The sequence below is a fragment of the Cryptosporidium hominis genome (assembly GCF_000006425.1).
Source record: "Cryptosporidium hominis TU502 chromosome 2 CHRO012137, whole genome shotgun sequence".
Classification (NCBI taxonomy): domain Eukaryota; phylum Apicomplexa; class Conoidasida; order Eucoccidiorida; family Cryptosporidiidae; genus Cryptosporidium; species Cryptosporidium hominis.
In genome coordinates, this window is record NW_667276.1 from 1 (window position 1) to 13,440 (window position 13,440).

Genomic DNA, 13,440 nt, shown 5'->3' on the forward strand with positions numbered 1-13,440 from the left:
TATAAATATTAAATCTGGAACAATTTATAAGACAAAAGTAATCAATCTTTGTTCAAAAATATTTAATTTTGGCTATTTGAAGAAATATTTAGATTTTTTTTCCAAAGCTGCATAGTAAATAGCAAAAAGATATCAGCTATAGACATTTGTTCAAATAACTGAACTTTTTGAATATAGCAAATTACTTTCAATCATCAAAATAGTTACTTTAAGAATGGAGTTATATCTGTTAAAAGATCAAATTAACAATAATTCAATAATTATTAGAATGGGAATAGCTAAATAATTATTTTTCTTGAAAAAAAAAATAGTCAAGATTTTTATTTCATAATGCTTATGAAATATCCAAATTGAGAATAATAAATCATTTCTATCTATTTTTCAATATTAATAATTTCTAATTAAAAATTTTCGAAGATTACTCACTTAGAATAATTTCTAAAATAGAGCTTTAGTTTACTGATAAAAATGTAAAATTAAATAAAGTTTATTTCTAGCCTCAAATACACTGGGAATTTTTAAACTTAACTAGAGTAGTATCTTTATATTCAACTATAATACAATTAATTGTCAGATTAATACTATTAAAACTGAAATATAGATTGAATTTTTAATTAGATTATCATTGGCTATGATTTGATAATGTTATTTACAATATCATGAATATTAATATATTTAATATTGAATTTACTCAAGTTATTAAATTAAGTTTAAGTATTTAAATACAAATAATTTAAAACAAACTAACAGAAATTATTGTTATAAGTTATCTTCCAATTAATTAAATAGAAATTTAGGAAGCAAATATCAAATAAACTATAAAGTATTGTAATTCGAGATAAATAAACTCTAAAACTAATATTGTAATTTTGTATCTTTTAAAACTTTTAAGAAATCTACTGTATTGTTCGATATTACATTCTTTTCAAGTCTTAGATCGGCTGAAAGCATTTTATCGTCTAATTCGATACTTGATTCTGGTGGTGCTTTGATCATTGGAAGATTTCCTTTAGAAATAGAATTAATAGAATATGAATGGCCATTTTGTATCCATTCAATAACCTGATAAAGTATATTTGAAGAATGACTAGGCATTCTTCCAACCAACGAGAGAAGAATAGGCAGAACAACAGCTCCATGGAAAATTCCAAACCCAACTACCATGACCATCATCTTAAAGAATACAGTGAAAATATATGACGAACTTCCTGAAAGAACAACAATCCCAAGAAAAGTTGACATTGCTCCGTGGCATACAGGTGCTCCCATAAGACCCAGTGACTCAATCATTCTATGATTTCGAGTTTTACCATAACAATGTGAAAATGTATGCGTCATTAATGTTGAATAATCTACTGCAAACCCCATAGATAGTAACAAGTTAATCATACTGACCATGTTGAGTTTCACATTCCAATAATACATAAATCCAAATAGGCCAATATCTATACATGCCATTAAAATAATAACAAAAAGACCAGACATAAGTTCTGGAATCAACATTAATGTTATAAGCTCAATTGCAATTCCACAACTTAACATATTTGAAAAACATTCAGTTAGAATACTAAGGTCACTCTCATAGAATAACATCATATAGTTGTAAGCAACAACCTTGAATGGTATTTTTTCTCTTCTTTCTTCATCATTGCATAGCCTCCTGATTGAAGTCATCCAATCAGCTTTTTGTTGAGAAGTTGGCATTCCTTTTGCTAGCAATTTTATTCTGTACGTTATTAATTCTCTTTCTTTCCAAACAAAATCAAAAGAAAATTGTTTATAGTTACTTTCAGGGTTATTATATAGCTCGTAATATAGAGTTTCTTGAAATAATTTCTTATTTCCACTCCTAAGAGCTGCTGCTAATTCTGGGTTTTTCATTAAATTGTATAATGGATCAATCACTCTTTGAGTAGATTCAAGTCTCTCAAGTCTTTCAACAAAATCAAAAATTCTATCCTGAACAGCCCTTTTCCACCACTCTAACTTCTCTGGAAAATAAACATCAGTTGGAACATCGTATTTGTTGAAGTATTTGGTGAAGTCTTGATCAAAAGCTTGAAGATAACTAGATGGGGGAGATAAATCTCTAAGATCTAAACCACTTTCCATCTTTGTAAAACCATATATTGACACCCCAAGGAATCCAAGCCATATTATAATTACAATAATTTTCACAATGGGAGTTGCCATAACTGGCCCAATATAATGCAGCATTAGTCTTCTTGTAGTTCTTCCAACATTTCCTGAAGGTTCTGCTAATAGTATTTGAAGAAGATCATCAACATGATTTAAGTCATATTCTTTGTCTAACTTTTCAATACTAATGTTTTGTAATGCTTTTATATTATTTGAATCATCTTTTCTTTGAATTATTTGATTATTATTTTTAACGGTTTCTAGGATATTTGGATCCAGATCACGGCTAACAAGATCAAAGTCTGATAGCCTCATTTCATGTCTAAGTTGATTAAATGAAGGTATTGTACTTTCTGATGCAGTTTTTCTGTCGCTATACTGGTATTTAGCCAAAATTGGTACATGTAAAATCCTTTTTCTTAACTTAGTAAAAAAGCCCATTTTACTATTTACAGCTATTCTCCTTTCTCGTTCTAAATGAAAATCCATTTTGTTATCTTGAATATTAGAAAGGTCGAGCTTTGTATCACTATCATCATCTATATCAAAAAACCCTTGGTTGCTTTCTTCCTTATTATGTTCTCCAAAAGGGTATAGCTCGATATTATATTCCTTCAGAGCTCTTGAAAGATTATAACTAACAACTGCAAAAGAATTAATATTATCAACTGGAATGGATCTACCAAGATCTACATCTCTTGTTGCTTTAATATCGTTTGATGTTAGTTTTGGAAGTCCAAAAAAATGTACTCTTCTAGATGCTTCTCTTTTTGCATCTAAACAAAGTATAGGAAACATAAATAAAAATACATATAAATAGGTAAATATAATGGATGCTGCAGAAAATAGGCAGAAGTTACGAATTGAAAGATATGGTTCACCAACTGCTCCAATTGAGAAAGAAACCAATCCAGTGCACATTGTTATTGTAATTCCAATTACACTGTCTTGTAAGGCTAATCTGCATCTTTCTTTTGTACTCGGGATAGTATAACCTGTCGAATAAGCATTAACTATGACAAATAAATAATTCACAGCAGCTCCCATAATTAGAAATGGAGTTACTAAAACTGTTGGAACAAAGGAAACTCCAAAAATTGACATTAAACCCATTCCTGAAGCTAAACCAAGAAGCGCTGCAAAAAGTCCTGCCAATCCACTATAAGTTTTCATTTTATATAGGTCAAAACTGAAGTTAGCCACTCCCACATAGAAGAATAAAAGCGTGAAAGTGAGTCCTACCAAAAGAATATCTGAATTTTCCGAAGTAGATGCCTTTAGTTCATCGTCTCTACTACGAAATGCACTAAAAGAAATTCTTGCACGCCCCCAATCTCTATTATCTTTTAATATACTTACAAGAGATTGTTCCCAAAGAAGATTTCTTGACAAGTTCTCAGGAGTACCATCATCAAAAATATCGTAAACCATCAGAAAAGCTTCAGCTCCTACAATGCACTCAATCTTAGCATCAGAGAATCCAGGACCTTTTGAAGAACTCGAGTATTTGTCTGGTGATAAAATCTTTGAGATGAGTTCTGTTGGAAGAGTTCTAACACAAGGCTTTGCCTTCATTTTCCCTAGAATATAATCTGGAAGAAATCCTTGTTTTCTTAAGTTAAATACAAGCCCATCTAGCATATATAATTCAGGATCCTCATCTCCTAAAACTGCCTTCATTTCCAAAGCTCCTGCTTCAATTACATTTTGAACTGAACAAGTTCCAAATGGTGTCATCGTGCAGATATTGTTATAAGTCAGAAATGTTTCGTGGGAAAGTTTAAATGGATCAACTTCATTATTATCATAGTGTTTATCCTCTGTAATATCAGAAAAGTACTCTTCTCTTTTACTTGATTTCAAAGTTTCATCTTTTGTATGCTCCCCATCTAAATTCTTATCTCCACTTGAGCCTGGACCCACTTTAACTCCAACTCTTCTCCCTCCAACAGCATCCAAAGCTTCTCCTCTAATTAACTTATTAACTTGTGATACAATTTCCAAAAACTCCCAAGTAAAGACATTTTCTCCAGGAGTTTGTGAAGTAACTACTATTAGCTGTGATCTACTTTTGGTATTACTAAATAACTGGTTATGCAATTCCCCGTGATCTCTTGCCAAGCTATAAGGAAGAGAGTATAAATGTTCAGCAGAATCCACCCATTTTGGAATTCCCGGGATAAACCCTATTGAGCATATTAGTGTTAATAAAACCGAGCCCAAAATAAAGTACCAAGGCCTCTCATAAATTATTCCACCCAAAATTCCAAATCTAGTTGCAACAAAATCAACAATGTCAGGCTGGACGTTTGCAAGTTGCCTTAGAAAAACTCCAACTTTTTTTACTGAAACCTTACTTTCTTTCTCCTTATTCAAATCATTTCTCCTATTTCTTGCAATTTTAACTTCGTCACTGTTTCTTTCAGTACCTCTAAAATATTCTCTCTCCAACTCGATCTCTCTCTGTATCTCTCTTCCCTGCTCCATAATACCATGTTTATCTCTATTTTGTTCTCTTGAATTAGTGAAATTCAAGTCTTGATCATGCTTTCCTTCTCTCATTTGAACTTATTCATCAAGGTATATAATCTATTATTTCCATTTGAAATCTAACCACTTACTAGCTTTTCACCAAAAGCTATTTTTAACTTGGTTGTTTCCTCTTTTTTTAATATAATTTAATCATTATAAGCTGCTCATGTACATCCTCGGATTTGCGTATAAATACCTTTACTGAGAATTTGCAGAATCTATTTATTAATCTTAAAATTAAAGCAAACTCATAAAAATTAAATTAAAAATTATAATGAAGGATTTATTATTATCTTCCAAAAATCTGTCAAACCCCATTTTATACTAATTTATATATTACTCAAATTGATCAATAATCTCCTAGGTAGTTTATTAATTTCCAAATAAAATAAAAATATGTTAAATAATGAAATTAAAATGTTGAGAAAAAATTATAATCCAAAATTACTTCAAAGCAATTAGGGAATAATCATTAGAAAAAAAAAAGTTCATTAAAAAATGATACATATGCATACTAGAGGATACACATATATATACTCATAGATTATTGCAAATTATAACAGCATTATAGACTATAAAAAATCATTTGAGCCTACATATTGCAGATTCTGGTAGTTAACCATCCGTTTGAGTCTAACTTGGTTAATCAATATCCATTTTAATGGAATCTGGAATGACCAAGTCAGGAGAAAATCTTTGTATCTCCTTTAAAAAGAAATATCTTAGTTCTCGCTCTGTCATAGAGCTCCAATCATCGAATGGAAGTGTTACTTTTTCATGAGATATAATTTCGAGCATCTCGTTTCTTATATTTTTAAAGAGCGAATGACTCAAAGCTTCGTCAACAGTAATCCTTTTATTAGGATTAAAAACCAACATCTTCTTGAGTAAATCAATTGATTGGCTTGAAGCACCTGGGAACCTTGTTTGTAAGTCAATTCCTGTTCTCTTACTGAAAATACGAATATATCTTTTTGCATCTTCTTTTTCTAGAACTTCAATATCTTCGTCTAATGGAGAACCCAAGACGTTGAAAATCATATTTAGTTGGTCTCTATTTCCTCTAATTTTAAAACGATAATCTTCAGTTTGTTGTTTATTATCAGGTGAAAGTGGGAAACAGCTGCTACCTGGGAAAAGCGGACTTCTATCACTATAATATGCTACATTCTCTTTAAGCATGTTAAGAAGTTCAGCAAAAATACATCCAACACTCCACATATCAATAGCTTCAGTATAATTTTCTTGCAATAAAATAAGTTCAGGAGCACGGTACCATCTTGTTACTACATGTCCAGTAAGTTGACGTTTCAAAAACCTCCCTCCCTGTTGAAATCCTCCATTTTCTTGCGAATTATCACTCTTAATACTAGTACCAGTCATTATAGATCTCCTATTCACCACTGAATTATTATTATTATTATTATTATTGCTTGCAACAGAGTTATAATTTATCGTATCTGTAGGCCTTTTAACCGTTCTGGCTAATCCAAAGTCACAAATTTTTACTCCACAGTCTTGATTAACTAGGCAATTTGCTGGCTTTAAATCTCTATGATAAATTCCTGCCGAATGGATATATTTAAGTCCAACTAAGAGATTATATAGTAGTGTTTTTACATGTAATTCTGATAGATATACTGGGGTTCTAAACAACTTTTTGAAATCACTATCGGCAATCTCCAATACCAAATAAATTTCATCAAAGTGTTCGGTATCTTCTGGAACGCAGATATCCAAAATTTTAACTATATGATCATGGTTCAGCCTACTTAATATTGCAATTTCCCTCAAAATCCTTTTACAATCAACTAAATCCTCAAAAACTCGATGAATCTTTTTAATTGCCACTAAACGGTTTTCTTTACTATCATATGCCTCGCATACATGGCCATAAGAGCCTGTACCAATTAAGTGTCTTACTTGATATCTTGAAGGTATACTCCATTTATTATGAGGGTGAGAAAGTGAAGAGCCTGAATGAGATGATGCTGTTGTAGAAGTTGATTTACTATTTCTAAAATCTGTATTATTTGGACCTATTCTTTCTAATGGTTTATTTTGTGTGACTTCTCTGTCTTCCTGATTTTTTCCTTTGACTATATTTGTACAGTTAGCAGACGTGTAGCCGCCATTGCAATCTAAGTCAGATTTCATCTCAGGTTCCATCCCTACACTTGTAACTCTTGAATTGTCAATCTGAACAACTCTGGTTTGTTTCTCTCCCATTCTTCCGGAAATATTTGGATTTGCTACATTCATAGAAACTTCACTAACTAGCTTTGACCTTTCTCCAACCGTATTAATCGTTGTCATATAATCTCCATCTGGGTATTTCATCATCTTCCAACTCCTCAGTTAAAATAAAAACCAGAACTTTTAATTCCTTTGGCCTGCTCTTCTTGACCAGATAATTAAAATGATTTTAGGTGTAATACCGGTAAATCTGCATGCGACAATTAATACCGGTAAAAAAAAAAAAACAACATTTCTATTGGCGCGAAAACGAGACAATGTCATGCTAAATTAAAAATTTATATTAATAATTCATAAGGAAAAATACAAAGAATATTGTTTCATGCAGAACCTAGGGGAATCAAGGATTATAATTTTTGTATTCCTTGCTGTTAAGTATTTTTTGTTACTATTCGCCATTTCAACAGTATTATTCTTATTGAATCCTAGAAATATATATTATTTAGTTTTAAGAATTTATTAATTCAGAAATATTCTGTCAATCTCTTTATCAAACAAAATGCTTCTAATTGGCATATCCAGGTCATGAAATGGATTTTTTAATACGTAGTCAGTGTATCCTTGATAGACTTTATGTAGTAGTTCATTCAGGCCCTGCGCATCTTTGCTTGCTATTAAAAAAAATCTTAGACCTAAAATTAATGTTTAAGGTTAATTGATGTGTGTATTGTATAACTCGAAATAAAAGTATAATTTCTTCTCTTACCTGTTAGAGTCTCAAAGCACTCTAATCTGAATAATTCAGTAGAAATTGAGCTGATCCCATTTGAAGTCTGAATATAATCATCCAATCTCTTTGTTTTAATCGGGGAAATTTGCCTTGCAATTGTGCAAAGCCCATGAAAAGTGGAAGCTAATCTAATTCTATCGTTCGCCGTCAAAGGAATGTCAGAGAAGTCCTAATTCAAATTTAAAATCACACAATTAATATTTTTAGAATTATATTACTTAACGCAGCCCTTACCCTTTGATATATCAGACTTCCATTTTTATTATTTATATAGAGTGAATAATACATTAATTTAGCTGCCCTTCCCTATTTTTTAACTCGCCTATAAATTATTTCAAAGCTAAAAATTAAATATTGGGCGCCAGCATGTTAAAAAGGACTTAATAATTAAAACAATAAAACATTTAAAACCAATTGCAATAAGATTACTGAGTTATAAATAAGTGAGAAAGCGAACTTTTTAACTTTTATATTTATGTGTGTGCTTTTTTAAATTTTTCCAGAGATTCATTTTTGGAAGCGAGCTAATTTTTGTATTATTGATAGAACTTTGAAGTCAGAATTATGGGTTCATCTATTATTTTTTTAATTGCAACTGCTTTCAACAATAATTTATTTTTGTTTCCAGTATCTGCTATTATTTAAAATCTTTAGTATCTTAAAAGGTTGGCGCCGTCAAATTTTGTGATTTTTTGTTCGTGTAATGAAATTTACGCTAGTCACAATATTGTTTTTAATATTTATGAAAAAGGCGAAAATAGTCATGGCTGATCTAACATTTATGTATGATTTAGTTGTAATTGGTGGTGGTTCTGGTGGAATGGCAGCTGCAAAAGAGGCAGCTAAGTATGGTAAAAAGGTGGCACTATTTGATTTTGTAAAGCCTTCTACTCAAGGTACAAAGTGGGGACTAGGAGGAACATGCGTGAATGTGGGATGTGTACCAAAGAAGCTTATGCACTACTCAGCATTAATATCTAGTAGCATTCACCATGATGCTCAAATGTTTGGACACAAAACTAGTTCTAGCTTTGAATGGGGAAAATTAGTAGAAACTTTACGAAATCATATAAGAATGCTTAACTTTAGCTACCGTACAGGACTACGTGTGGGTAATGTTGAATATATCAATGCACTGGCAAAGTTAATTGACCCCCACTCTGTTGAATATGAGGACAATGGCCAGAAAAAAACAATCACTTCTAGATACATCTTATTAGCAACAGGAGGTCGACCCAGCATCCCAGAAACCGTTCCGGGAGCTATCCAATATTCGATTACCTCTGATGATATCTTCTTTCTCTCTAAAAGTCCTGGGAAGACTCTAGTCATTGGAGCTTCTTACATTGGATTAGAGACAGCTGGGTTCCTAAATGAGTTAGGTTTCGATACAACAGTTGCAATGAGATCAATTCCATTGAGAGGGTTCGACAGACAATGTTCTGAGAAGATTGTTGAATATATGAAGGCAACGGGAACTAAGTTCCTTGTTGGTGTTGTACCAATTAACATTGAAAAGGTAAATGAGAATATTAAGGTGTCTTTCAGCGATGGTTCTGTTGAAGAGTTTGAAACTGTTTTATATGCAACAGGTCGTAACCCAGATGTAAAGGGACTTAATCTGAATGCTGTCGGAGTTGAAGTTTCGGATTCTGGTAAGATTATTGCCCCCAAAGATGCTACTTCTGTTCCAAGTATATTTGCAGTAGGAGATATTGTAGAGGGAAGACCCGAACTAACTCCTGTTGCAGTTAAGGCTGGAATTCTTTTAGCAAGAAGGCTTTTTGCTGGGTCTAACGAATTTATTGATTATGATTTTGTCCCTACTACCGTATTTACACCTATTGAATATGGGCATGTTGGGCTTTCATCCGAAGCTGCAATTGCTAAATATGGGGAGGATGATATTGAAGAGTATCTTTCCGAATTTAGTACGCTTGAAATTGCTGCTGCTCATAGAGAAAAACCTGAGCATCTTCGCGAAAATGAGATGGACTTTGCACTTCCTTTAAACTGTTTGGCGAAGCTTGTTGTAGTTAAGAGCCAAGGTGAAAAAGTTGTTGGATTCCATTTTGTTGGTCCTAATGCTGGAGAAATTACTCAAGGATTCTCGCTTGCAGTCAAACTTGGTGCAACTAAAAAGGACTTTGATGATATGATTGGAATTCATCCAACTGATGCTGAAGTATTTGGCATTTTAGAAGTTACCAAAAGATCAGGAGAGTCATTCGTTTCTTCTGGAGGATGTGGTGGCGGAAAGTGCGGATAACTGCTTAAGCAGGTTAAAATTGTGTTATTTTCTTTTTTTTTTTTATTTTTTGCAGTTGATTAATGTTTAAATTCTAATTCCTGCTTTGTGGCGCCACTCCATTCTATTTATTTATGAGTTCATTTTTTCATGACTACCTATCTGGCTCTGATGATGATTGCACTGCTTTTGAGGACTCAAGCGTGTGTAAAGAAGGGGCTAATGAATTCAAATCAAGTATTGTTGTGAATTCAGGACAACTTCAGAGTGAAAAGAGTGATAATTTTGTTGCTTGCTACGAAGGCAGTCTTCAGAAGAAAGATCAAATCACTCCTGAAACATGTATTGAACCTAATTTGATAAAGCAAATTTCATCCAAAATTGGAGTAAAAAAAAAAGAAAAAAGAAAGAAAAAAAATAAATATTTGAATGAGTTTTACGAAATTTCATCTATTGAAAATGTCAAAACACTAGATTTAGATGATCTCAAAAAGTCAAATCAAGAAGTTGGTTTCCCAGATAATCTATCAAGAGAAAAAAAATTAGACGGAGATAAAGAGCTTAGACAATCTTGTAATCAAAAGAGAAAACATCAGGTAAGTATAACTTTTATATTCAAGTATTTTCCTAATAGTATATTTTAGATAACATGGTTATTAAATGAAGCAAAACAGCTTAGATCTGAATTTAGCTCGACGAATTAGTTCTTATAGAAATTTGAAGTTTTAGTCAATATCTAAATAATGATTCAATTTACTACACCCAAAGCAATCGATTTTTCCATCAGCTCAACAGTATTGCAAACTGATATTCCCATAACATTATCAACATCTCCCTGAATCCCATCAACAAACTTTCCCATAAATGGGCAGTCGATTGCAAGTGCGCCGCATGAGTATTTAATTATCTCGGAATTCTCAACAATCTGTTGGATTGCATCATCAGGCATTTTTTTATAGTGCACTCTAGAAACTGTTACATTAGATAGCCTCCTTCCTGTGAAATAATTATATACTGTTACTCCTGTTATACAATCTGCATAGCTTTCACTATATGATTTTACATATCTGAGTCTCTCATCACTATCTTTCGCCTTGTTCCTCACCTCGCCATCTTTTAATGCAATTGTATCGGCACAAATTACAATTACTTTGTCCTCTCCGTTTTTGTATGGAAGCTTTTCAAGAACTGCATCCATTTTAGCTTCTGATAATTTTATTACCAATTTATTTGGATCATCATCTGTAATGACTCTCTCATCGATGTCTGCTGATACAAATTCTGACAACTTTATATTTGCCTTAGAGAAAACCATTCTCCTACTTTCTGATGTTGATCCAAAAACTATTTTATAATCTTTTTGAAAGTTGTGATTTTCGTACATGATTAGTTTTCAATCTCCAGAAAAAAAATCAAATCCAAACTTTCTATTTTTTTTTTTTTCCTTCTCTACTATTACTTCTTTCTTCGGTTTGTATTTGTCAAATGTAGTAAAAATATTTAGCGCTTTAATTGCCGTTATTTATAAATTGTTAAAAAACCACACGAGAATACATGTTAGTTATAATAACAATAAATTACATTTCATATTTGAAAACATTGCAAAGAAATATGTTTTTTATTATAATTACTCGCTTATCATACTATTTTTTTACCAGGTATATTTGGAATTAGATAGGTTATTTACCCATTTTACCCAAAAATATAAAATTTAACGCAATTAATCAAAATACTCATAATCATAATACATAATTCCCTCAGTGTGAGGTGAAATACAAAACTAAAAACTCTGTTCAAATTTTCTACACAAAAATATTAGAAATATCTGCAAAAGTAATTGTATTTATCAATTTATGTTGAAATTAATATGCCTAAAATTAGGTATAATTATCTTATTAAAACTGGTACTCTCAATTTTTTGTCATATTTAATTTTTTTTCTTTACTTGCCGTTGCATTATTACTGTAACACTTAATTTCACATGGTGGCGCCTAACTTGCGTGTATCAATTGACTTGTTTTTTTTTTAGAATAAGTTAGGTAAATAGGTGGGTAGAATAACAAAGTATGAAAAATATACTTGATTTCCTAATATATTGTATATAAGAACGAAGAATTTTAATGGAATCTTTTGTGTTAATCTGTTATTTTTTGTGGAATGTATAGTGATTATAACATTGGAAAATGAGTAGCCTAAAAGATTCGGTGGTCAGTTTTCAGAAAAAAGACGGGAAAATGGAAGAATTAGAGAGTTTTGCAAAACAAAAATCTCAAAATGTGAGTAAGGTAATTGAAACTAAAGATTCAAATTCCCCTCAAGCAGGTGCAATAATTAGATTTAAGTCAAAAGAAACAATCTATTGTTCATGTGAATTTTTAGATTTAGAATCACTTTATGAAACAGAAAGAGATCAAGCCGAATCGAGTAAAATTACAAAAGAAGTGAAGCTGATATCTAATTCCAATTCTCATTTAGATGAATATTTGGATACTTGTAGTAAGTCATTGATTAGTAGAAATAGTAGTCTTTCATCTATAGAAAGTATAACATTTATGGACAACAATGAATATAAATCCCAAACAAATCAGATAAATACTGTGAGAAATGAGAATAATGTCAAAGTTTGCTCTGAAAACGAAATATTCAACGACAAATTAGTCAGGGAATTTTCAGAAAGTGGCGAATTTACTGAATATCACACAAGATCAGGATTTCTAAGTAGTTTATCAAGAAGATTGTGGGATCTTGAGGAAACTTTAAGTTTCACGAACTTAGACTCAATCAGTGGAATAAAGACTTTTCTATTGGGAAAAATTGGTCATGGCAATATTGGAAGCAAACTAAATACCTCAGATCATGTATTTTTAGGCCCTAAACTAGATGATGGGCATGTATTTTTTGCCAATTCTAGAGGTGGGTATGAATCACAAAGAAGCGAATCAGATACAAGCGAAGAAAGTGTAAGATATCCTTCATTTTGTTTAGAAGTTAATGAAAAAGAAATTTAAGTTACAAAATAGATAGTTAAAAATGATATATATAGTGGTTTCGTATATTAGCATTAAAAAATTACTGCAGTAGTGATAAAAGTAGAGTAGAATTACGACCCTTTTGCTTAATCCGAGTCAACAGTTAGATCAATAAACTCACACTTTTGTGAAATTTCTGAAAATTCATCATCCGAGAAAAGAATATCCCTCTTTTGTTTGGTTTCATCTGCATAAGAGAGTCTGTTTCCGGAATTGTCAATGTCAATCTCTAAAAAACATCTTCACACCACTTTATTTTGAGAGCTTTCTTCTTGACTATAGTTTTCTTTCTCGCCATTACTTATACGGGAAATCTTCTTTTANTCAGAACTTCAGNAGAACGTTTTAGNCTTATGTANTTTTCTCGCTTCTCCCCTCAAGTCTTAAACACATNACAGGAATATAAGGGGATTAGGAGCACAACTCTTAGGGGATACCACCATACGTTCAANGGGTGTGACCTCACAGCTGAACTGAAATGACTTCATCGCACGAGGAATCATATT

General features: G+C 31.7%; 6 protein-coding genes across 6 annotated transcripts; 3 read left to right on the forward strand and 3 right to left on the reverse strand.

Moving 5' to 3' along the window:
• Nucleotides 1-855: 855 nt before the first annotated feature.
• Nucleotides 856-4,701, reverse strand: Chro.20466 (F55F8.1). The annotated part of the gene is made up of 1 exon (XM_661478.1): nt 856-4,701. The coding sequence occupies one exon, from the start codon at nt 4,699-4,701 to the stop codon at nt 856-858; it is 3,846 nt and encodes a 1,281-aa protein (XP_666570.1).
• A 612-nt stretch (nt 4,702-5,313) lies between these two features.
• Chro.20465 (mitogen-activated protein kinase 2) lies at nt 5,314-7,014 on the reverse strand. Its single annotated transcript, XM_661479.1, has 1 exon — nt 5,314-7,014. One exon carries the CDS (start codon nt 7,012-7,014, stop codon nt 5,314-5,316), a length of 1,701 nt encoding a protein of 566 aa, XP_666571.1.
• A 1,346-nt stretch (nt 7,015-8,360) lies between these two features.
• On the forward strand, nt 8,361-9,926 carry Chro.20464 (thioredoxin reductase). Its single annotated transcript, XM_661480.1, has 1 exon — nt 8,361-9,926. One exon carries the CDS (start codon nt 8,361-8,363, stop codon nt 9,924-9,926), a length of 1,566 nt encoding a protein of 521 aa, XP_666572.1.
• Nucleotides 9,927-10,039: 113 nt separating this feature from the next.
• Nucleotides 10,040-10,549, forward strand: Chro.20463 (hypothetical protein). Its single annotated transcript, XM_661481.1, has 1 exon — nt 10,040-10,549. The coding sequence occupies one exon, from the start codon at nt 10,040-10,042 to the stop codon at nt 10,547-10,549; it is 510 nt and encodes a 169-aa protein (XP_666573.1).
• A 104-nt stretch (nt 10,550-10,653) lies between these two features.
• Chro.20462 (hypothetical protein) lies at nt 10,654-11,289 on the reverse strand. The annotated part of the gene is made up of 1 exon (XM_661482.1): nt 10,654-11,289. One exon carries the CDS (start codon nt 11,287-11,289, stop codon nt 10,654-10,656), a length of 636 nt encoding a protein of 211 aa, XP_666574.1.
• A 799-nt stretch (nt 11,290-12,088) lies between these two features.
• On the forward strand, nt 12,089-12,913 carry Chro.20461 (hypothetical protein). The annotated part of the gene is made up of 1 exon (XM_661483.1): nt 12,089-12,913. One exon carries the CDS (start codon nt 12,089-12,091, stop codon nt 12,911-12,913), a length of 825 nt encoding a protein of 274 aa, XP_666575.1.
• Nucleotides 12,914-13,440: the final 527 nt, after the last annotated feature.